At 42.7% G+C, this 26,470-nt stretch overlaps 1 protein-coding gene across 1 annotated transcript in view; it reads left to right on the forward strand.

Annotated features, from left to right (window-relative positions):
• The window catches only part of LOC145404942 (uncharacterized), a 93,148-nt gene that overhangs the window by 51,077 nt on the left and 15,601 nt on the right, over positions 1–26,470 (forward strand). The window contains exon 4 of the mRNA XM_080276446.1: positions 22,273–22,406. Coding sequence (XP_080132572.1) covers positions 22,273–22,406 — 134 coding nt within the window. The remainder of the gene's footprint in view (positions 1–22,272; positions 22,407–26,470) is intronic.

The raw sequence follows: 26,470 nt of genomic DNA on the forward strand, positions 1-26,470 counted from the left end.
GTGAAAAGAATGAGGGCACGAAAGATCAAGGTGGAAAAAAATATGGGAAGAAAGGAAGTAAGGAAGAAGTCGGGTTAGAAAGAAGGGTAATAAAAAGGGAAAGTTACGGAAAAGATGGACACAAGAAAAGGGGGTGATGGGAGAGGGGAAGGAGGAACAGAGGTGAAAGGTGGGGGGGAAAGAGGGGAGAAAGGAACAGAGGAAAGGTGAGGGAGAAAAGAGGAGGGGACGGAAGAAGGGAGACGGAGAGGAGAGGGAAGATAGATTGAAGCGGTGAGAGGGGAGAGGAGAGTAGAAGAGGATGGAGGGGGAGTGGAGGAGGGAGAAAGGTTGGGGAAGGGAGGAAGGGGATGGGGGAATGGAGGAGGGGAGAAGAGGGATTGGGGTAGTGAAGGAAATGGAATTGAAACTCTGTGTTGACTGGGCAAGAGAAAGGAGGGAGAGAGGAGAGGAATAGTGCAGAAAGGAGGGAAAAGGAGAAGGGAGGAGAGAAGAATTAGAATTTGGAGGGTAATTGAGTGGGTAGGGAGGGAGGGTGATGCTGTCGAGAGGAGATGGGAGGGAATGCCAAAGAAATGGAGAGAGAAAAAAAATGAAAAGAGAGACAGAAAAAAAAACAGGAGTAGAGAGAAGAGAAAGAGAAAAAAAAATAGAGCAGAGAGAAAATGAGATGAGAGAGAGAGAGAGAGAGAGGGGGGGGGTGAAGGAGAACTGAAGGTGAGATACAAGTGAGATAAATTTAAAAGCTATTGAAAACTGAACAAACAACTGAAGAAATAAATGGACGTAAGGGAGACAGAAAATATGAAAGTAAGGAAAGAATGTAAAAAAAAAAACACACACAAAGAGAATAGAAAGGAATTAAGATGGGATGCGAGAGTGAGGTAGGAACAGAAGGAAAGGGAGAAAGACACAGAGGAAGACTGGGAGACAGAAGGAAGGATATGTTGCAAGGAATACAGACAAGAGAAGAAATAATGGAAGTAAAAGGAAGAATATAAGAGCAAAATTGTCTATAACTGCCTCGTTGCTCTCTCTCTCTCTCTCTCTTTCTCTGGTGTGTGTGTGTGTGTGTGTGTGTGTGTGTGTGTGTGTGTGTGTGTGTGTGTGTGTGTGTGTGTGCTGCATCATTCTTATATACCTTACATAGCTGAAATTTGTGTCCCTAACTGAAGAGAAGGTGAACTATGGAGGGTATGAACTGTGAGACAAGGAGGGGAGGACTGGAGGCTAAGCTAAGTCTGAAGTCCACAGTTGTCAAAGCTAAGTTATCACCAGGAGAGGGTGGAAAGGAAATATTGGCAGTGACTGTATATTGGATGTGGATCTGGTAAGAAGTGGTATGTTTTGGTGCAGGTCAACTAAAGGTCGAGGTCAAAGGCTACGGGTCAAAGGTCATGGGTCAAGGTCAAGGGTCGGGTCAAGGTCAAAGGATATGGGTCAAGGTCAAAGGTCATGGGTCAAAGTCAAAGGTCATGGGTCAAGGTCAAAAGTCATGAGTTAAGGTCAAAGGTCATGGGTCAAGGTCAAAGGTTATGGGTCAAGGTCAAAGGTCGTGGGTCAGGGTCAAAGGTCGTGGGTCAAGGTCAGTCTATCAGAGGTTCAGGTTGCGGTGTCAGTATTTAGGCACATCACTGTTCTCTAAGCATTTTTTTGCCTATATTCCCTTTACTCTAACTTGGCCCAGTTTTACGTCCTATTGCTGTTTATTTCACGTAACTGAGTGGCTGAAAAAGATGACATTGAAGCCCCGCATCCTTTCCATGGCACTTCTTCGTGATTGGCATCATATTCGAGGGCAAATTTATCGTTACAGGGGAGCATTGCCGATAGGGATGGCAATTTTAGGCCAAGCTGGAGTGAAAGGAGTGTAGTTTATCCTTGGTCTTCACTCAGGCAGGTTCTAAAGATCTCTCAGGTAAATTAGACTACCTGTTAAGATGTTTGGTGCCATATTAACACATCATATTGAACTTCTGTTATATTTGCTTATTTATGTCTCTCGTCCATCGTGCAACTATACTCTTTTCACCTTAACTTGGCCCAGATTTTTTTTTTTTTTTTTTTTCATATTTTACATTGCAGAGTGGGGTATCAAAACACTACTACAGCTGCATACTCATATTCTGGCGCTAATCTATCGTAGCAACTCAACATTCACGTCAGAGATGGGAATTTTAGGCCAAGTTAGAGTAAAGAGGGTATATACCAGCTGAACCATTAACGATCTAGGGACAATATGGAAGTATAACAAACAAACAAACAATTTCTGATACAACAGCCATGGAGAGCTGTTTTTCTTCAGACTAATTATTCGTGAAAAATGATAAATATTCTCCATAAATACTTGCCGTTAGCCCCCACCCTCTTAATTATTACCTTCCGCCCTCCACCCCTGTCCTTCAAATCACGGCCAGACTATAATCTTTCTTGACCGTGAGCAGGAAAAGTCCTCGTCCCCTGAGAACCGTCGTGGCACATGTCCAGCCCTCACTACCTGAAAAGCTTAAGTCCCAGTCACACTACAGGTACAACTTGTCGCAAACCTGAAAATCACGAAACCAGTCCCCGACCACGGAGGTCTCCGAGCAGTCGTGCCACCGATCGGCTACCGGTGGTCATCCAGTGTCCGTCCAGCGTCCGTCCAGTGGGAGGCCGAACGGCGACCATGGCCAGGTACACACAGGTCAAGACACCGACAGGTGGCCAGCTGGTCGTCGGCAGGCAGCCGACAAAAGGCGGACGGTCCATGTCCTGTCGCAGTTTAGACCACGACCACTAGACCAACACCAGCCGCGGATTGGCCGGCAGCTGGTCTCGGTCTAGCCCACCACCTGTCGCTCGACCAATCGCCGGCTGGACGGCGACCGGACTTCAACCACCACGTGACAGGAGGCTTGTGGACGGGGGCCGCTGGAGTCCAATCGTCGCCTTGACAGAGTGCAGACGGCCACCCCACAGAGAGGGCAGTGACTGGCCTCCGTCCAGATGGCAACCACCGCTTAAAAATCAGGTGTCGCCGACCAGTCGCAATCCGTAAGCCGACCAGACGCAGTCCAGCCACCCACCGGGCGGCTTCCGTGCCACGACATCGGTGGTCGTGGGGAGGTTTTTCGTGCAGCACGAAAAACCTTGCGACGATTTTTTGGTCGCCATGATGGCCTGCGGATAGACCGAGACATATGAAGACCGGTTGTAAACCTCACCAAAACCACCCACGACTTGCAGGTCGCGGGTGGATTGTGATAAGTCGTACCTGCAGTGTGACTGGGGCCTTAGGGAGATGCGACTGAGGTCTAAAGGCCCTCTCCCACTTCGGCGAAAGTGGAGAAGATAAAGTCACGATGTGTCAAAAATCCCTAATCGTTGGTATTCGTGATCAAAATCTTGTCCCTTCGTGGCATGTTGCCGATACGTCACACAAGGTGGAAATTTGTTGTGGGGGACCACGACGTTTTCATGCTGCATGAAAACGTCGTGGCCCTCCACGATTTTGTAAAATTTCTCAGATTAGTCATCGACAACAAGGCGATGCCTCAGCGACGTCAGCGATTACCCAGCGTATAAACCGCGTATGATCGCCGACATCAGCGAGGCGTTGGCGGTGAAAAAAACCGTTGAGATGTCATACGGTCATAAGGCAAAGCGTCGGCAATGTATCGGCGATGCATCGGTGAGGTTAATACGACATAGCCTACGTAAACTGTACGATACGTACCGGGTTGTGCGACAGTAATATTTCATCTTATGAATGTCGGTGATATATCGCCGACATTTCGCGGATGAACCATCGATTAATTGCCTTAAATACGCCGATGACGGCGAGGCACCTGCGATGGCCTCGGCGTTTTGTCTGCGAGGTGCGTGCGATGCATTCGCTGACACATCGACGCTACATCGTCGACAGCACGCCGCCGTTGTACCTTTATCGCCGTTGAATCGCCGTTAAAAAAAACGTTAAAATTTGAATTTAGAATAATGCTTGCGCATTACGCCGACATATCGGCGATATGTCGGCTACTAGTCGCCGGTTATATCGTATACTCCTCCGAGGTGTCGGCGTTTTGTCGTATTGGTGTCGCCGGTATTACGCCGACAACACGATTCTTGGTCAGAGTTGTCGACACATCACTGACTTCGGCCACGATTTTCATCGTGGCTTCATCGTGCCTATTTACGCCGAAGTGGGAGAGGGCCTTAAGAAGGTCTACTTGAGGCGATATATTAATCCTTGACCTTAAAACCCACTTGGAAGAAATCTATACGCTTTAATAAACTGTGGAATCTGCATTTATGAGATGCCAACATCTCCGGAAAGGGGGATATAAGCAAAATATGATAAGGGAAGAAAAGGACCTTCGTTAAACTGAATGGGAGTGCTGCACCTCGTTTCCGAAAATCATTAGCAGGTGACTGACGAACAAGACCGTTCTTAGAGTTGAGTATCTAAAAATGGAATGAAGTCAGATGATGCCTCACAGTCGCTCCTACTTACGAGTAAAATGAGTGATATGCACACACACACACACACACACACACACACACACACACACACACACACACACACACACACACACACACACACACTCACTGAAGATGCGGAGATGGAAATTTTACATCAAAATGAGGCAAACAGAATAGAGTTTGGATGTATTCAGTATGACGCAGTGATGACATGCTTAACACGTGTAAAAATAGCAGTGCAACAGGTGTGGGAATGACACCTGAGAAGGGTTAATTACGTTTGTGGGAGAAGGTGAGGACAGGAGTGAGAGACGAGGAGTGTTGCTAAAATAAAGGAAACAAGGTTGTATTGTGTGTGTGTGTGTGTGTGTGTGTGTGTGTGTGTGTGTGTGAGAGAGAGAGAGAGAGAGAGAGAGAAAGGGGGGGGAGGAAGGGAAGGGGTTTAAGGAGAAAGGAGAGATGAAAGAAGACAGAGAAGCAAAGGAGAGGTCTCCCATTTAGAAGAAGGAGGAAGAGGAAAGAAAAGGGAAGGAAAGGAAGGAGTGGGAAGGAAAGGTGACACAGTTAGAGGGATGGGAAAGGAAGGAAGGAAGAGAAAGGAGAGGAAAAGAGGAAAAGGGAGGAGAAGGGAAAGGAAGGGAGGGGAAAGAGAAGGATGAGCTGACTGACGTGTGGAAGAAAATGTAGGCTGTGGAATATAGGGAAGGGAGGAGGGGGAAGGAAAGGGAAGGGAAAGAAGAGAGAATGGAAGAGAATAGAGAGGAAGAGAGTAGAGGGTGGCACAGCTGAAAGGAGGAGAAGGATGGGAAATGAGAGAGGAGCGGAGAGGAAATGACGAGGAAAGGAAGGAGAAAAGGTTAAGTGAGGAAAAGGAAGGAGAAGGAGGGAAAGAAGAAGGGAAAAGGGTAAAGAAATGAAATGTATGGGAGGGGAAGGAGGAGAAAGGAAAATGAGAAAGAAACGGAAATGAAGAGGAGGAAGAGAAAAGAGGGGAGGGAGCAGAGAAAAGACAGCCTGGAAGAGGAAAGGGACGGCAGGAAAAGAAGAGAGACGAGATAGAAGGGGCGGAAAAGAAGTGGGGGAGGGAAGAGGAAAAGGTAGGAGGGGTTGAGTGACGCGTGGAAATGAGTATGTGGGGTGGGTGGCAGGGCAGGCCTCAGAGACACACATTAAATCTTCCCACCACGAAAAAAAAATGAAAATGAAAAAAAAGAAAAAAAAAAGAAAAACAAATCTCCTTTTTCGACGACTGACAACAAGACACAAAATCACTAACATGAGGTGCAGACTGTAGCACCAGTCAAGCAAGGCAGCACTCCCGAGGTGGATGGAAAGCTGATGACAGGGAGAGCTTGAGCTCCCGTTTCATCAGTCCTCGGGACAAGTTCCTGACCTTTCCCCTCTGCTGATCCTGACCTTCCCCTTCTGCTGAAATTTTTCAGTGTTTCAGTAACACAGAGAGTAGGCCAGCATTCCCTCCAGTACAAGTTTCTTTAACTGTCAACACCAAACTACATGCACATTACACACTACACTTCTTATACTCAAAAAAAAAAAAAAAAAAAAAAAAAAAAAAAAACACACATCATTGAACAAAGCCTCGGAGTCCCCATGGGAGGGACCATAAATGCCCCCACCATTTGCCCCTCTCCCGGTGACGACTCAACGAGTTGCCTGGAACCACTGTCTGACTCACTCCTTCTTCATTTCTGCAACATTCCCGGCCTTTCCTCTAACTTTCTCTCTGTTGAGCACCACCTCTCCTCCTCTAAACCTCACCTTCTCTTCTTAACTGTGACTCAGCTGTCTGAGGCAACTGAAAGGAAACCCTTTTCTGTATCCTCCTACTTTCTCTATACTCGTTTCAAAGCCAAAGGTGGCTGTTGTGTATACATACGCAACAACATCTTGCTCTCGTGTTCCTGAACTTGATCGTTTTGAAATCTCTACTCTCTGGCTTCGGCTTTCCTGTCATTCTTGGACATATCTGTGCTGTTTACTTATCCCCTAATTCTACTGACCATGAAAAAGTCTTCGACTATCTTACTGCTATGATGGAACACATTCTATTCATTTCTCCTTTCTCTGAAATCTCCATTCTGGGAGATTTCAATGTTCACCACCATCTTTGGCTCTCCTCTCATTTCACTGATCCACCTGGAGAACAAGCCTACATATTTTCTATCCTTAATGACCTAGAGCAGTTTGTACAGCACCCTACCAGTATCCCTGACCACCTTGGAGAGAGCTCCAACATGCTTGACCTCTTCCTTACAACTAATCCTTCTGCTTAAACTGTTAATCTTTCCTCTCCATTTGGCTCCTCCGATCACAACCATATTACCTTAACCTGTCCTATCACTCAAGTACGGCCTGTGGACCCTCCAAAGAAAAGTCTGTTGTCGCACTTTGGCCCTGCTGATTGGAAGGCCCTCAGGCAGTACTTCTTTGATTTTCCCCAGAATAATTATTGCTTCCATGGCTAGGAGCCATCTGGGTGTGCCTTGCGCATTATGGAAGTTATTCCCTCAGGCATGGAAGCATACATCCTTTCTCATATCCTCTGACTAATGCAAGAAAGCCTTGGTTTAATCACACTTGTTCTAATGCTGTCCGCAACAAGGAGAGGGCCTATAAAAGGTACCAGAGCTAACTCACCCCTGAATAACATCTTTTGAAGGTTTCAGCCCGGAATCATGCAAAGTCTGTTCTTCGCTCTGCTAAAATAATTTCATCCATATTAAATGCTCTCAAATCTCCAACTTGAATTCTTCCCACTCCTTCTGGCACCTTGCCAAAGCCTTTCTAACAACTTTACCTCATTATCCTTCCCTCCTCTTTTCTGCTCTGATGGCTCTGTAGCTAGTTCTTCTACTGACAATGCAGATTTCTTTGCTCAGACTTTCTCCTCCAGTTCCACCTTAGATGATTCTGGTGCTGTTCCTCCATTACTTCCTCTCTCTGACTACCTCATGGTTACATTAAAATTTCTTCAGCTGATGTATTTTCTGCCATCACAGACTTCAATACTAACAAGGCATATGGGCCTGATGGGGTCCCCCCTGTTGTCTACACCCTGCCTAGGTAAATTCGTCTGCCTTTGTCTGTCAACTTGTACCTTTCCATCTTGCTGGAAGTTTGCTCTCATTCAGCCTGTCCAAAGCAGGATGACCATTCCCAACCCTCTTACTATCGCCCAGTTGCTTTAACAGTCTGTGTCTCAAAAGTTTTCGAATCTATTCTTCACAGAAAAATTTTAAAGCATCTTTCCTATCACAACCTTCTTTCTCTTGTCAGTATGGGTTAAGTCAGGGAGGCTCCACTGGCAATCTTCTCACCTACCTTTCAGACTCCTAATCATCCTCCTTTCGGAACTTTGGTGAAAGCTTTGCCATTGCACTTGACATCTTAAAGGCTTTTGATCTGGTCTGGCATATATATTTAATTTCCAAACTGCCCTCTTACGGTTTTTATCCTTCTATCTGTGCCTTCATCTCTAGCTTTCTTTCTGGTCGTTCTATAGCTGCTGTTGTAGACGGCCACCATTCTTCTCCTAGATCTATCAACAGTGGTGTTCCTCAGGGCTCTGTCCTATCACCAACTCTCTTCCTTTTATTCATCAATGATCTTCTAAGCTGTACATCTAATCCTATCCACTTGTACGCTAATGATTCCACCCTTCATCTTTCCATTCGGTTCCCGCAACGCCCATCTCAGCAGTTACTTCAACAAACAAGGGATGAGGCTATGGCACACCTAATGTCTGACTTAACTCGTATCTCTGACAGGGGTAAAAGTAATCTTGTTGTTTTTAATGCATCAAAGACTCAGGTCCTACACCTATCAACCTGACAAAATCTTCCACAGGAGTGCCCACTACTGTTTAATATCCAGCTCAATCCTGCATCATCATTTGGGGTTTCATTCTCTCGGGATTGATCTTGGAAAGATCATATTACATCTCTTGTAAAATCTGCTTTCAAGAGATTATGTGTACTATGCCGACTCCATACCTTCTACACTCCTGCACAATTGTTGACTTTATACACGGGTTTTATTCGCTCCTGCGTAGAGTACAACTCTCATGTGTGGAGAGGCTCCCCACACACAACTCTTCTCAACAAAGTGGAGTCAAAGGCTTTTTGTCTCATTAACTCCCCTCCTCTTACTGGCTCCCTTCAACCTCTGCCTTTTCGCCGCACTGTTGCATCTTTACATCTTTTCTATCGTTACTTCAATGGTCACTGTTCCTCTGAACTGTGTGCTTGCATCCCTCCACCTCTTCGACTGACGCGTATCACCCGTCTAGCGGCAAACTCTCATCCCTTTTCTTTCCAACTCTCTAATGCAAAAGTTAACCGTTACTCCCAGTCCTTCATTTATGCAATAGGTCATCTCTGGAACTGCCTCCCTCTGTCTGCATTTTTTACTTCCTATGATCTCCAGTCTTTAACCCGCCCCATCCCGACCACTTTTCCACCACTGACTCCCCCCAATCCCGACCATTTTAGGAAAAAAATTTTTTGGCTCAAACCTTCGCTTTTGGTGAGAAACATCGAAAATTCATAGAGAAATCGCTCACCTGAGGTTTAAAATACTCATTACAGGTAGGAGAGCCTCCTTACCTTACTGGGTTTTCTATCAGGCTGGCACCAAAGAAAACGAGTTCTATGGGAGGATAACTATTTCACACCACTCATAAACGGTATTTATTTATTTACTGTTACGAATTTATATGTAGTACAAGAGTATATTGGTTTTCAAGCAGTAATATAGGCATTATAAGCATTGTTTCACTCACTAATACCTGACCTTTTTTTGCCACATTACCTGATCATCATTTCTAACTGTTTCTTCCTCTAATGCTATGTAAAGTTCGTCCTCCACATTGTCATTGATTGGGGAATCACTCTGACCCTGAATTTCGTACCGTGGCATGACATGGCTATTCTGGCCAGGTCACTGATAACAGGTGAATTGCTGAGACAATGGCATGCAGGGGGGGGGGAAGAGGTCATGCTGGGTAAGGCATTGTCTCTGCCTGGCATCTTGTTGAGGAAGGTGTCACGTGTATACGTACCAAAAATGACTCGCGAAAATTGAAAATTGTGCAAATTAGGGACCTTGCATTTTTTCGCATTTATGTACGTCGATGGGATTGGCAGTGACAAAACGTGTGGACGTAAAAGAACGTTGACGGGACGCCGCGGGTTAAAACGCAGTGTGTCCGGGCATCTCGAAATGAACTGATCTTGAACTTGGCTCTCTGTTGTATTAGTTTTTTCTTTTAAGGAACGGTTTGCGGGCTTCCGGCCTTTGGTTCCCTCATTTTTACATTAAAAAAAATTACTATTTTGAATTAATCAGATGTCTTGTTTCTTTCTCACTATTTCCTGCCGGCTTTACTCAACTCAGGAAGGAAGGGATTAAGGATGTCTATGAGCGGTATTCTCGTGCGGTTGGAAAGCTTAATAACACCTCTTCCTTAGCAGTTTGTTTCTGATTCAGCCCGCTACTACATTCTTGTGTGTAATTCGTGCAGTGTGTGTCGATATTGAAAAGGTATGCAAAAAGAGGGTGTTAATGGATAGTTCGGAAAATGAATCGTTAACGAGGTGCTAGGACGAAAATATGGGACCAAATCTAACCCCGCATTTCAGACAATTTCGCCTACTAATATACTTTTTCTGGCAACAGCAAGATTATCAGAAGAGGCACGGCATCTGTGAGACAAACCTTATGAAAAAGAAAATGAAATGGCTCGTATTATCGTCGGTTAAGGAAGCTCCCTAACACCTCTTCCTTACCGACTTATTTTTGGATATGGCTGGTGAATATCCTTTTGTACGCTACTTAGGCCCAGTATGGTGATGCTGGAAGGATTGATGCTACGCAGAGGACAGTGTGGGGTAATAAGCAAAATAAATCGCATAAGAGTAGATATTAGGGAGCTTCCTTAATAGACGAGAATACGGACCCATGATACCAAAATCATCTTGCCCTCACCATCCACTCATTCAGTGTAGTGTAGTTTTCACTTGATTCAACACCGAGTCCACTAGATCATCTGGCGCCCATTCGTTGATTATATGGTTACCACCCAACGCAGTGAATGGCTTTTGGGGCTACAATACCTCATTTGGCTTGTGCTTCAGTATAGGGCCACCTGAAGGCCACGCTACATCGAGTGAATGGATAAGTGCCCTCACTACCCCAGAATTAATCAGGTTTTCCCTCTTAATAATATATCCTTCTATTCGATCACTGTGAAGAGGTGAAGATTAAGAGACTGACTAGGAGAGTAGGGCCCCTATTCTCGTTGGTTTAGGAGGCTCCCTAACACCTCTTCCTAAGCGATTTAGTTTGTATAATGCACCTTTCCGTCCTCCTCTGCGTTACTTAACAGGTTTCATTATAATCTGCAAAAGTAACTTACGAAGAGATGTTAGCCAGCCACATTCAAAATAAATCGGTAAGGAAGACGTGTTAGGGAGCTTCCTTAACCGACGAGAGTACAAACTTAGATGTGAGTGACCTGGTGGGAAGGGAGACCCAGGATGAGATGGAGGGATAGGGTGGAGAGGTTTGTACGAGACTGACTAGCAGAGTATATACGAGTGACGTGGAGGGGGAGGGAAGCCAAGCATGAGAGGGAGGGATGGGGTGGAGATGTTCATGAGATACCGGGCAGGAGAGTGTATGTGAGTAAGGTGGATGGGAGAGGGAGACCGAGAATAATATGGAGGGACTGGGTGGAGAGGTTGGAGATAGACTGATTAAGAGAGTGTATGTGAGTGACGTGAGGGGAGAGAGAGACCGAGGATGCGAGGGATGGGTTGGGATGGAGGGATACTGTATATTAGTAAGTGGGTTGTGGGCTGGAGAAAAGACACCTTGATGGCACAGGACAGGGTGGCATTCAGGCGGATCGTTTGTGGTCACTCCCTTCGAGATAAAGGCGTCTGCTTTGTAGATTGATAGATAGACAGGTGGATAAAATGATGGATGGTTAGATACTTGGTTAGATACAGATAGATAGCTTGAAATACGGATAAACTGGCAGGGTATTTGATTGACGGATATAGATTGAGAGATAAACATATTATTTGACTGACTGACAGGTAGTTAGATAGATGAAAGGATAGATTGATAGACAGATAGATAGGCAGATAAATTACCTGATATACAGTATAGGTAGACAGATAGACAGATAGACGGATAGACAGATAGATATAAAGATAGATAGTTACACATACAGTATATATATAGATAGAATATTTGATAGATAGATAGATAGATGCACAGTTAGCCCTTCTCCTTCCATCCCTATTTCAGCTCGCCAGCCTCTCACAACTCAAGGCTTCCCCTTCCTTCATTTTTTCTTCACAACTTTCTTAGCGTAACTTTTAAGTGAGGGCAGCGAGATGAAGGAGCAGAGAGTGGACTTGCTAAACTTAACCTTCTCGATACCACGTTACTAGTCATTTGGAGACCATCATCATCATCATCATCATCGTCATTGTCGTTGTTGTCCTCCTCCTCTTCCTCATCATCATTTCTTTCTCCTTCTACTCCTCTTTTGTTCGTCAATTACCGTCGAGTTCAGACGCTTTATCACCACCCAGTGATTTAACAACGAAGTCTTGTGAATACTGGTGTGAAAGTGAATAGATCTGTGTATAAGAATCTTAGACATGTTTCCCCCGTGTTATTAAAATAGCTTGCATGCAAAGTTTTGGAGCGTGTTAACTGTGTAAATCATTCGCCTGTCCAGTTGTTTTGATTGTTATCCCGCCTTTATTATCGTTTTCCCGCCTTTTATTTGATATTTACAGTTATTTTATCTGGTAGCCTGCCAAGTGCGCTGGCCTGGAAATACAGCTCTGACATGCTGCTAAAGCTTAATGATATGAAGAAGCAACTGCAGTGAGTAGAAGAAAAGATAGACAGCATTAAATGGCTCTCTACAGCTTATGACGACTCTAAAACAGCTCATCGAGTGTGAACAGCAGTTGGCAGAAGCACACATCCATTACAAGATGAACACAATGCCTTTCTTAACAACCCCCCTTCAGTTGGTTCCACAGCCAGGCAGAAAAGCTAATGTGACACCAGGGAGATGCTGTAAGTTGTAGCTGTTTGTGGCCTGGGCCTTGTACATCCTACAGGTAACTGTGGAGTGACCATGTATTTTACAAAGGCCTGCCAGTTTATATTTTATTTTACTAATTTTGTATTAATTATGTGGAGGATGGGGGTGGCCATCATCCACTCACTCAATTTAGAGATGCCTTATGACCTCTACACTGGGTGAGAAGCCAAATGGTTTCCTGTACCCAGGAAACCATTTACTACGCTGGGTGGTAACCATATAACGGGGGTTTTTGGCTGGGTTAAGTGTCTCCCAGATTCCCCTATCCAAAATCACTTAATCATGGCAGTTGTTTCAGAGAGCCTCGGAGGGCCCAATACCTGCCCAGGGCTCCAACCAAACAGGATTTGCATGGCCATGTGGAATGTGAGAGGTGTGAATGAGGAGCGCAAGAGGGTGGAAGTGGTGAATATGTTCAAGAGCGCGGGATATGCCGTGATGGCATTGTGTGAAACAAAGATGAAAGGGTGTGAAGTGGAGGAGTGGGAGGGTGTGAAATGTGTAAGATCGGATATGAATGGGCTAGGTAGATGCAAGGAAGGAGTTGCTTTGTTGATGAATGAGGTGTGGCAGAGTAGAATGAGAGACTACAAATATGTCTGCTCTAGGTGTTTGTATGTCAAGTTCAAGTCTGCGAAGGGGAAAGTGGCGGTAATTGTAGCATATGCACCGTGTGAGGACAGGAGTGAGAGGGAGAAAGTCAGGTTTTGGGATGAGCTGGATGAAGCAGCGGGAGGAATGCCCAGGAGCTATAAAGTGATCTTAATGGGTGACATGAATGGAAGAGTAAGAGCTGGTCCTGAGGAAAACATAATGGGTTGTAATGGAGTACCAGAAGAAAATGATAATGGGAAGCGACTGAAGGATGTGTGTCAGGAGAGGAGGTTGTGCATATGTAATTCGTATTTCAAACACAAAGATTCACAAAAATGTACATGATATACAGGGAACGGGGATCGTGTTGAAAGAAGCCTGACTGCGTGCTCGTAGAGAGGTCGGTGCTGGGAATGGTTGCTGATACAAAGGCTGTGAGAAGACGATGTGGAGGTCTGTCAGATCGTATGATTGTGCTAGGCAAGATCAAGCTGAAAGGAGTGAGGTGGATCAGGAGAGAGAGGAGCAGTCAGGGAGGAAGAATGAAAGTTGAGAAGCTGAGGATCAATGAAATGGCAGATGAATACAGGACCAAAGTAGATGAGGAGTTAGAATCAGTGAATTGGAATGAAATGGATCTGGACAGCCTGTGGCATTCGTATAGGTATTGCTTAGTTAGAAATGCTAAAGCGGTGTGTGGTGTGGCAAGAGTAATAACAAAGAAGAAAGGTACGGCATGGTGGGATAATGAGGTTTAGAGAGCAGTGGAGGAAAAAAGGCAGAAGTGCCTAAAGTGGTTACAGGATAGGGGTTCAGTTGAAATCAGAACTGATTATACTGAGAGCAAGAAGCACGTAAAGAGACTAGTGAAGAGGAAAAAGAAGGAGGTAAATGAGGAACTAGGAAGAAAAATGAATGCTAACTACTCTGAAAATAGGACGTTTTTCTGGAAAGAGGTGCGGAAATGTAGAAGTGAGAGCAGAAAGAAATGTGATGGTATGAAGGATGCAGGTGGTAGATTATTAACCCATGGGGATGAAGTAAAGACCAGATGGAAAGAATATTTTGAAAGCCTGGTGAATGGGAATAGAGAGAGCAGAGCGGCTGTAAACATGACTGGTTTTGAGGGTGTGCAGAGAAGGAATGCAGTGCCAGGAGACGTGACACTCGCACAGGTGAAGAGTGCTGTGAAGCGGCTGAAAAATGGGAAAGCAGCTGGGGTTGATGAGGTGTATGAAGAGATGCTTAAGGGTAGTGGAGAGAGTGGAATGAAGTGCTTGTTGGATATACGTAAGAAAACATGGATGGGTGAAACTGTGCCTGCAGAGTGGAAAAAGGCTGTGACTGTACCCCTGTACAAAAAATAAAGATGAGTGATACGAGTGCAAGAATTTTCATGGCATAAGTTTACTGTGTTAGGGAAGGTATATGTAAGAATTATTATAGAGAAAGTAAGAGAGATATCAGAAGTCCTAGTGAGTGATGAACAGGGTGGCTTTAGGAGTGGCAGAGGATGTGTGGACCAAATATTTGCAGTGAGACAGATAGCAGAAAAGGCTTGTGAGAAGGACCATAAGGTGTTTATGGCATTCATGGATCTAGAAAAACCATACGACAAAGTGGACAGAGAAGGATTGTGGAAAGTTTTGCGCATGTACAGCGTAGATGGTAAGCTGCTAGGTGCCGTCAAGAGTTTTTATGATGGAAGTGAAGCATGTGTAAAGGTTAATGGGCATCACGATCGGTGTGGGCGTGAGACAAGATTGTGTGATATCCCCATGGTTGTTCAATATATATATAAATGGGGTGATGCGAGAAGTGAAAACACGACTAATGGAGAGGGGGATGGCGTTGGTAATGAATGGTGATGGATGGAATATCTCAAATTTGCTGTATGCATTGCAAATACTGCGCAAGAACTTGGTAGGCTAATGCAGAGTTACCTGATGTCTGTGAGTGTTGTGCCTTGAGAGTAAATGCAGAAAAGAGTAAAGTGATGGTTATTGAAAGAGAAGGTGACTCCCAGTGTTGATGTTATAACGAACGGAGAGAGGGACTGGCATTGGTGAGAGAGTTCAAATAATTGGGTACGTGATAGAAAAGAGAGGAAAATGTGCAAAAGAAATTGAAAGTAGAGTGACACAAGGAAGAAAAGTAGCTGGTGCAATGAAGAAACAGAGACTTGAGTGTTGCAGCTACACGAGGCTTACATGAAGGAGTGTTTGTGGCAACTTTAACATATGGATATGAGAATATGGTGTGGCATGAAAATGAAAAGTCAAGAGTAAGACCAGTGGAGATGGGACTGCCGAGGAATGTATGTGGAGTACAGAGAGTGGATAGGATACGAAATAAAGTGATTCGTGAAAGTTCTGCAGTGAGGAAGTCTGTGGACACAAGAATCAAAGAGTGTACTGAGATGGTATGGTCATGTGGAGAGAATGGATAACAATAGAGTGGTGAAAAAGGTATGTCTGAGCGAATTTGAAGGAGGGAGGTGGCGAGGTAGGCCAAGAAGAAGGTAGAGAGATATGGTGGATGAGTGTTTGAGGAAGAAAGGTTTGAATTCGGTGAGGCTAGTGAAATGACAAGAGATCGAGCTGGCTGGATGAATGTTGTGAGAAAGTGTGCATGATCAGGGATTTGACACCCCTTTTTAACGTGGCAGCGTCATGATTGACTCTGTCGGATACGTTTATGTGAAGCTACAGAACGTGGCGAATGTTTTTGGATTATCCGATAGAGCCAGGATTCCGGGGCTTGACTGATGAGTGAATGAAAGCGTGGCCCATTGAACTGGGCAAATTTGGGCTGTCTGGACATTGCTACTTCTCACCCTGTCCTAGGGTAGGAAAGGAGGTCCGGATGATGATGATGATGAATGTATTTTTCCCACAGCTCAAGGTATGTAGAACAATATAGCAAATAGATTATCTTTTCTTATCAGGAAAGGGTGTTAGTATATTAAAAGTTTATTCACCAGAGAGCGCTTTCTTTAATTTTGACTGTGTTTTCCCACCATCAGTTGTTTACGTTTGGCGTTGTGAGGTCTAACTACTGTTTATTTGGTTGCTTGCCGTTTTGGTGGAAGTGATTAGCACTGTCTTGTGCACAGTAGTACAACTGTGTGTTAACTGTGTGTATGCTGTTTCACCAGTAAAATAATTTACACACTGTATAAACAATTGTTTTCCGAGTGAAAGTAGGTTCTACTTTGATTTTTCCCTCAATTCTATTATTGTTTTCAGTGAATCAGTTTATGGCGTATTTCTACATTTCATGATAAGTTAGACAATATCATAGCAAGTAGATTTTCTATTCTTTTTTCACTGGTAAAGGAAGTTAATATACAGAAAGTGCAACTTCCTAATAATTCAAAATTTCATTTATAGACAAAATTATACATTTGTAATAACATCCCTTATTCAGTTGTGTATTTTTATTTTCTTTTGGGGTATTTTGGAAATATTACCTCACAATGCCGTCCATCTTTAAGACCTGCCAGGAGGGTGCTGGTCGTTTCACTCGTCAATATTTTTTGGATTACTTTTCGTCACCTGTGTGCAAACTATGCGTCATGAGGAGAGATCTAGAAGAAGGCTTAGCTGAATCACGGAGAAATTACAGGGAACTCAAGGTAGAGTTTGAGACACTGAAAGATTTCGTAGCAGCAAACGTAGGAGTCAGTGACAATACTCAAGAAGGAAGACGCATGCAAACCGAGCTCATACCAGCCCCTGCCCACCAGGCACTTACAAAAGATAGTGTACATTCCACACCCAGCGACTCCGTACTCCCCTCGTCAAGTGAAGTCTCCTTTACTTTACGAGCGTAAAATTAGTAAAAGGTATGAGGAAGCACCTCCCCATAACTACATACAAGAGCTACCAGATCCTTGCTGAAGAGGTTGATGAGACTGAAGAAACAAGGCACATTGGGGACTCCATTGTACGTGGCCAGCTGGAGGAAGTTTGTGGATACACCCCCAGCAGCAGAAAGAGGTGCTGTTTTCCAGGAGGTGGGCTTTGTGCTATTACCAAAGCCTGCGATGAGGTCACAAAAGATGCAAACAATAAAACTGTCTACATCATTAATGTTGGTACAAACGAATTGAAGTACAACAAATCGGAGCAATAGCTAGCAAAGCATCACGAGATGATCAATGATTTAAAACGAAGTCCACTAATGTGATAATATCCGGCATACTCCCAAAGATCAGTGCAGAAAATAGCTTCTATGATAAGGCTTTCAGGACATATATCCAACTCAGATCTCTCTGCATGCAAGGAGTCGACCTTGTCAATTTGTGGGGCCAGTTCTATGAGCAACATATGCTTTTCCAGAATGATGATCTCCATTTGAACTCAGTAGGAGTGGCACGGATAGGTTGACTTTTACATGATATAGTTGCCCTCTTCAAACTGAAAAACGTGGAGCGTCCGGGAGCAGCAACCTAAACGTAAAAACCTGTAAAGCCAGATCATCAACTGTTTGGAACAGAATCAGAGTTTGCTATGTTAACGTACATAGTCTACGCAACAAATTTGAGGATTTAGAATCTTCTATTTACCTAGAAAATTATGACATCATTGGCATCAGAGTCCTGGATTAATACAACTGACCATGACTTATTAGCAGAATACTCATTGGCTGGGTACAATATTTTCAGCTGTGAGCGACGACACTTAGCTGGCGGAAGTGTTTTACTATATGTGAAAACTGGTCTCCACCCCCTTGTGCTCTCCAAACCCAGTACTACAAACATAGATGCCAGTTACCTTCAACTGAGTATTACATTGCGTAAAGTAAATATATGTCTCGTCTATCGTCCTCCAGCACAGTCAACTGACACAGATAAAAAACTTTATGATCAAATTGTGAAAATTTGTTGTCAAGAGGATAGCGTAATTTTCGGTGACTTTAATCTACCAGTAACAAAGTGGCGTGAACTGCTAACCGCACTCTCAGGACAAGAGCTTTACATGAATCTTCAAGAAAATGACTTTTATCAACACATAGAATACCTAACGAGAGGAAACAATATCCTTGACATCATCTTAATGACAAATGAAAACCTAGTTAACAACATCGAAGTTGGATCTGAGTTTATCTCCAGTGATCATCTAATTATACAGTTTAATATTACTACCATACTGAAAAAGTGAAAGAAACAGAGAACGAAGAAAAAGTCCCAGACTATTGCAGAGTGGATTTCACCGGACTCAGAGTGCAACTTACAACTATGCATAGGAATCAAATGATTGAAACCGATGACATAAACCAAACATGGGAAATTTTCACCAGGAAATTTAATGAAACAGCAGAATCATGTGTATCACTACATAACAGGCGTCCAGCTGGTAATGGTAAACCAGAGTGGTGGTCCAGTGAAAGTAAAAGCAGCTTCATAGCCAAAAAATTACACAATAATCTACGCCACATATAAAACAGACTTATCAAAGCAAGAAAGCAACGAAGATCCACATTGCTAATACATGCAAGTCAAATCCTAAAGAATTTTGCAGTTGCATTAGAAAGAAAAATGTCATGACGACATAAATAGGCCCTCTGGAATCGATCACTGGCAAATACACAGAAAATGAGACTGAAATTGTGAACATCTTAATGATTACTTTGCATCTGTTTTTACAGTAGAAAACACCACCAGAAGCCTACCTTCAGCCATAAACCATGCACAGACCACCATTCTCAATAACTATACTGTCTACAACAGCAGTATCCTTTCAGCCATAAACAGTACAAACATAAACAAAACCCTTGGCCCTGATAAAATATCACCAAGATTTCTCAAAGAAGCCAAAACTAAGTTGTTGCTGCCACTCTCTGTCTTGTTCAATAAATCATCAAATACTAGGAAAGTCCCATGAGAATGGAAACTAGCAAATGTAACACCAATTTTCAAAAAAGAAAATAAGTCACTCCCAGGAAATTACAGACCAATCAGCTTTACATCATCAGTGTGCAATTAATGGAAACAGTCATAAGAGATAAAACAGTTAATTACCTAGACGACAGGCAGCATGGGTTCAGACACAGACGTTCATGCGTAACTAACTTATTGGACTTCTTCCATTATGTTTACAAATCATATGACAAATCAAGAGCAGATGATATAATTATTTACCTCAACTTTCGGAAAGCATTTGACACTCCCTCACAAGCGTCTCGTAAGCAAAATAGAAGTCCATGGAATAAAAAGAAATACGCAGAAATAGTTAAAAAACAGGCTTTCACACCGGAAACAGCGAGTTGTGATAGATGGAAAGGAATCCAAATGGCGTAATGTGATTACTGGCGTTACCCAGGGCTCAGTACTTGGACTGATACTTTTTATTATCTACATAAACGAAATAGATGAAGGCTTAAATTGTAAAATATCCAAGTTTGCAGACAATACTAAAATAACCAATAAAGTTACTTCAGCATTACAGTGGCTGCATTTACAAAATGATCTTAATACTTTGACAAGCTGGGCAGAAAAATGGCAAATGAAATTCGACATAGAACAATGCAAATTACTGTACTTCATTTTGGAAATAACAACGTCCTTGTGAATTACAAAAGAAACAATATACAGTCTCTTGGTGTGATAATATCAAATGACCCCAAACCTAGTAAGCAGTGCACCAAGGCAGTTAAAACTGCAGACAAGCTGATGGGTTTTATTTGAAGGACTTTCGAGTTAAATAAGAAAAAGTCGTACTCGCCTTGTGCATCTCGCTAGTGAGCCCTCATCTCAAGTACTGTGTGCAGTTCTGGTCTCTGTACTACAGAAAGGATATAGAAAGATTAGAGAAAATAAACGAAGAATTACAAAACTGATACTACGACTGAGAAACGGACCACATGAAGAGTGCCGTGAAGAACTTAAATTATTTAGCCTAATGAAACACAGGTTAAGATGCGATCTTACTGAAGTTTTCTTAATCATGAAGGATATGACAACTTAGACATGAATAAATATTTTGAAATAGACTGGTCAAGTCAAACCAGGAGTAATGGCTGCAAAATTATGAGAAAGCTTTTCCAGTCCCGTGAAGCAAAACAATTCTTCTTCAACAGAGTCTTAAATATCTGGAACAATTACCCTCAGATACCATGAAGAGTATCTCAGGTAAGAAATTTAAGAACAAAATAGACAAATACTTGCACGAGAATCCTCAGCTGACTCTGTCTGAATTACTCACTTTTAAGAGATATGCAAAAATTTATTCTCCTCCTATCAACAAGACACTCCATAAACTTAACATACCAGTACATAATGTCGTGTCACATCTTTATACATATATATATATATATATATATATATATATATATATATATATATATATATATATATATATATATATATATATATATATATATATATATATATATATATATATATATATATATATTTATAAATATATATTGATTTATTAAACGCAAATACAGTAGTGTAAGCACAGACTAGGATCTGCACAGAGAGCCCTGAGTTAACGGTTACTACTCTTACTTTCAACCTGTGATGGATTGTGGTTCACTGAGGGTACCTGTTAGTTAAGTGACCTTCATCGGGATCTTTTTAATATACCAGGAGTCACTGCCTGAGGAAGTAACTTGTGTATTTGTCCCACATGGGAAAGTTCCTTGTCTCAGTGGAGTGAATGGAGCTGGGGCCTGATTGACTGCTGCCTACCTTAAAAACGCCAGGAAAGGCTGCCACACGACCCCTAAACATCCACCCCGTGCAATTTTCACGCTGTGTCTACAGACGCCCCGTTAACTCAACGTACCCATACATAATGTCATGCGTTAGTTATTTATCTATTTGATTTTTCATTTGACTTTCTTTCCATTTCACGCTGTTCAAACTAGTAACTTATAGATAAAATTTTATAGAACGTAACTTTTCCTTTTCGGCTTTTCCTACGAAATTTCCATGTCAGTTTTTCCATGCTGCATGGTGGCCTTTCTCACTTTTTCCTGGAGGGTTTTGGGGCGGAGGGAGCCTTCTTGCTTCACTTTCCTTATCCTTCAGCATGAAGAATTAGATCTCGTAGTCATAGTCTACTCCGTAACAAACAGCCTCGAAAGGACCATAAGGTCTGTTGCTGCTTGCTTTCCTTTGTATTCCTCTTCATCTCCTCTTCCTCCTCCTCGTCATCATCATCATCATCATCATCATTATCATCATCATCATCATCATTGTCCTCCTCCTCCTCCTCCTTATCATCATCATCATCAACAACAATATTATCGTCGTCGTCATTGTTGTTGTCCCCTTCCTCCTTCTTCTCCTCCTCCTTCTAATCGTCATCATCATCATCATCATCATCATCATCACTGGCGTCATCGCTCTTTTCCTCCTCCTCCTCCTGCTCATCATCCTCATCATCATTGTAGACATCGTTCTTGTCCTCCTCCTCCTCACCTTCATCATCATCATCATCATCACCAGAGTTATATATCAGATTGTTGCTGCTGCCCAAGTCTAGCGAAGTAGATGCCCAAAATTCCAAGTCTTCCTCTTCTTCTCCTTCCTATAGCCGAGCCAAAATCACCCGACAGCTGAACCTAAGCAAGAAACTATACAATTAGGGACCTTGATGGAATTTTGACCGTAGCGTTAGTGGGTCTCGTGCCATCGATAAGGATGGTACTCTTGCTGGTTAGAATAGCTCCCTAACACCTTTTCCGTAGCGATTTATTTTTGCTTATTACACTTTCCTGTCTTCTGTGTTGCTGATCCTTCCGATATCGCCATACTTTGCATAAATAACGTATGAAAGGATCTAAACTAACCATATCCGAAAATTAATCGCTGAGGAAAAGGTGTTAAGGAGCTTCTCTGATCGACGAGAGTATGCGTCTACCCCTCCCTCTTCTTCTTCCTACAAATGAGTCAAAATCGCCTCCGAAATGGTCCCTAAGAAGCAGAATTAAAATTAGGGACCTTGATGGGATTTCGATTGTTTGCTGGCAGTATTACAATCCTAAGGGACCCTTGTGAGGTCTATAGGTATAATTCTAAGTCTTCCTCTTCTTCGCCCTTTCCGCAGACGAGCCTAAATCGCCACCAAGACTATCCTTGAGCAAACAACAGTGGTCGCCTGGAGAGGAACTGAAGGCGAACTGCACCTCTCCACGGGCAAGACCCCCCTCTGAGCTGGACTGGTACATCAATGACGTCAAGGTGAGAGAGAGAGCGTGTGTGTGTGTGTGTGTGTGTGTGTGTGTGTGTGTGTGTTGCCAAAATTAACCCCCCTTTTTTTTTCACCATTTTGCCTTTCAAATCAAATTAAAAATCCTCTTGGTAGTGAAAAAAAAAAAATGCTCTTACATTAATAACACTGTTCGACAGTGAAATTACTTCATCAATAAAAGCATTCAATTCTGGATCATACTGGTCTGCTGATTACGAAAATGGTAACTAAAATGCTCCGATACTGTCGGTCATTGAGGTATGGCGTGCTGTTACATAGTGAGGCTGGTACTCTAGCAAGGATAACCAACGTCAGTTTCCGTAGAGTTCAGACATATTTCATTTTCTAAAACTACAAATTTGGGCTTATACTGGCTTTATTGATTATTTACACCTTTAAAGAATGTATATGTAGGGTTGCCATACCAGGTCCGTAGCCACGGGGGGCTATGGAGGGACTTAGCCCCCCAGAAAAACTCATTAGTCCCTCCAGAAGTTTTTCACTTAGAAGCGTATATAATTTGCTTATACACAAACCGGAAAAATATACGAAAACTCAAGCCAGATATACTACTTATTCATGACACACGATTTGATTCTACTCGTATACAGCTACATGTTTAATGACGGTTATCATAATTATGGTCATGATGTAATTCATTATATGCAAAATAAGCTTGTGTAGATTATACAGTAGGTGTTAGACTGGAATTTAGTTGAACCCGGTCGTGGTTGAATGAACCGTATCACCGCGGCAGCGGTTTGCATGTTTGTATGGCATGCGCTGCTAGGAAAACGGCGCGCAACACCGTTTCAAAATCAAACTTTTACCTATGAAAGCACCGTGAAGCCTACTAACTTGGCAGTCTGGGCTCTGGCACACTAGATAGTGGGTGCAGTGAGAGAGAGAGAGAGAGAAATGGAGAAATGAATTCCCCGAGCTAGGCAACTAAGGCCATATAGCCCCGCTGGGTTACAGGAGGGTGCTACCCCTCCCGGCCACGGTAGCCCGGGCGAGGCTCGAACTTGCGACCTCCCGATCACAAGCTCAGCGCGCTACCACTGTGCTACCGCGCCCCCAGGAGAGAGAGAGAGAGAGAGAGACCTTTATTGTTTTCGTTAGCTGGTAAGTGTTGCCAACTTGGCTAGTTTAGCTCTATCAGCAAACTAAAATGTCCTGCCGTTTCCTCTTGTTCATCCACGATTTTTTTTTATAAACTTAATTAATGCTGTTAGAGCGATAAAAATAAAAGGCAGTTGCACACAATTATTGGCTTACTGTTCATATATTCATTGTAGCATTTATTCTTATGATCTTAACCTGCATCTAAGGTGCTTTAGCATTTTACAGTCATAAACTAGCCAATTCTGTACTTTGTTGTCCATTATAATGTAAAAAGATTAAAGACTGTGGTACAGTACAGCAGTACTGGTATATATATATATATATATATATATATATATATATATATATATATATATATAATTTCAAGGTTTCATAACGCCAAAGGCCTAAAATATGTGATGGGGGCAGGAGGTGGGGGGGTAAGAAGCATGGGTTTCAGCGGAGGCATCCTGTATTTTGACTTCGGATATGACAACCCTAGTATATGCAGTCATTACGCTTCTTTTTTCACAATGAATAATAATTTTTATTTGATTTCCGAAAGTTCATCCATGTATGATTTAACTGCGCAGGATAAGTGGAACTGTTTAAATTCAGCAGATAACTTTTGCTACATATGTGGCAATGTCACACTCAAATTACAAGCGGACAATTACGTCTGTGATCAACAAGGCGCACAAGCTGTATTTTGGCTGTGCAGTAAGATACAAGAACAGGGCACCGCATGTTTGTTGCAATGCATGTGCTTCAAACCACAGTCAAATAATATACAGTTGTTTCACTCTTGGTTCAAATTTTGGAGGAAGTCACGCATGATGTCACAGCCCACAGGGCCCCGAAGCCGACAGCCGTCACTTGGCTCGGGGCAGTGGCAGGGAGCAGGTATGTATCCTCTCAGTCTCTTCTCACTCGTGTCAGAAGCTTAGACGTGCGGTATTTGAAAATATGCCAGTTTAAGTATGGAATAATTCCCGAAGCTAAAGAGGTCAAAATTAGCTTTAAAAGTTTACCTTTATCAAAGAAAATTAAAGATTATAAATTTCTATGAAACGATCAGTGACGTTTGAAGTAAATTATCCAACCACAGTGTACACCTACGTCCGCTTGCCTGGATTTACTTCAAATGTAACTCATCCTTTTATAAAACTTTTTAATCAACTTTAATTTTCTTTGATAACGGTAAACTTTTGAAACTAACTTTGACCTTTCTAGCATCGGAAATTATTCCATATTTAAACTGGCTGCTTATGTTGCAAGCAGTTTACAAATATAAGTATATATGGGTCAAAATATGAAGATCTGTAGATTTACCACACTCCTCAGAATTGCATTAACCAATGAGCAGCCTTAATTCAAACGTTTCTTGGCTCAGCCAGCAGAGCTGAGTGAACGGGTATACTTGTCACACTTGAGTTATCCCTTTAACTTCTCATTTTCTGTCTATGGGAGACCTTGTGAAATCATCCTCCTGCACGTGAGATGACTATGTTACTTAGACTGTGCTTTAAACCTCTACCAATGGCTAAACAAAATGAGGAAATCGTTGCCTTTCGCGGTTCCAGTGGTTTGGTGGGAGCCAACTGACCAATCAAGCAATTGTTACTTTCGTTTGGTGCCTGAAGTGAGTGAAGGTTCAGGTGTGAGGGGGAAAAAAAAAATGCTATACAATTTGACAACCCAAATATTCTGTCTGCAATAAGACCAATTCGCCATGGAAATCAACTTCCTATTCCACAGCCCCCAGATAACTACAGTTTTTACTCTGAAAGTGAGCAAGATGAACGTGATGATCTTGAACCTTCTACATGTGGGGATTCCAGTTATGATCCTGATTGTACAACTGAACCTCATATGATCACCCACAGTGAATTGAATGACCTAGAGATTCCTGAATACGGAGGGGAGCTTGTTAGATCATGACTACAAGACTGGAACCTGCTTGATAAAAACGCTCTTGTATCCACGTTTACAAATCGACACAAAGAATGTACTATATTCTACACAATGGTTGGGAATCTTGTTGTGTGTAACAATAAAAATGGGCTGACAGAAGCTATGAGTACTGATCACAATACTGAAGACTGGAGACTTACTGATTCTTCAAAATACAGCTTGAAAACCATTCTTCTGCACAATGGAAATGAGTTGCCGTTAGTTCCAGTAGGGGGTGCAGTCAGTATGAATGAAACATATAAAAACTTGAAGGAGTTGTTGCATTATATTAACTATGAACTGTGTATTTGGCTGCTTGGTTGTGATGTGATGGCTGTCTCTATTTTAGTTGGACTGAAGTCTGGTTACTTTAATTACTGCTGCGCCTTTTGTGAATGAGATAATCGGGCCAGGGAGTCTCACTGGAACAAGAAAGATTGGCCACCTTGCAATACTTTGAAACGTGGAATGAAAAACGTACTGAATCTTTCTCTAGTACTTCCTAATAAGATACTTCTACCCCCTTTACATATGATGTGTGGATTAATGAAGAAATTCGTCGAGGCCTTTGATAAAACAGGTGCTGCTTTCCTGTATCAAAACAAGAAATTCCCAAATCTCAGCGAGACAAAAATCAAGGAAGGAGTGTTTGTAGGACCACAAATAAGGGAACTTCTCAGAGATGATAGATTTGATTATATATTGGGAGACGCGGAAAAAATAAGCATGGGAAGCCTTTCGATTGGTTGTTGAAGGCTTCCTGGAAAACAAGAGATGAAAACTATCAACACCGCATCGAAGCCATGTTGCAAGTGTACAAGCAATTGGGTTGTCCATTAAAATACACTTTTTACATTCCCACTTCAACTTTTTCCCAGAAATTGTGGTGCAGTAAGTGACGACAACATGGCGAAGATTCCACCAGTACATGTCTAGGATGAAAAAAAAAAGATATAAAGGATAGTGGAATTCATCAACACGTATAGATTTTTTTTAG

Source organism: Coenobita brevimanus, chromosome 65 (genome assembly GCF_032717465.1).
Source record: "Coenobita brevimanus isolate Jiangsu-jjx chromosome 65, ASM3271746v2, whole genome shotgun sequence".
Lineage (NCBI taxonomy): Eukaryota > Metazoa > Arthropoda > Malacostraca > Decapoda > Coenobitidae > Coenobita > Coenobita brevimanus.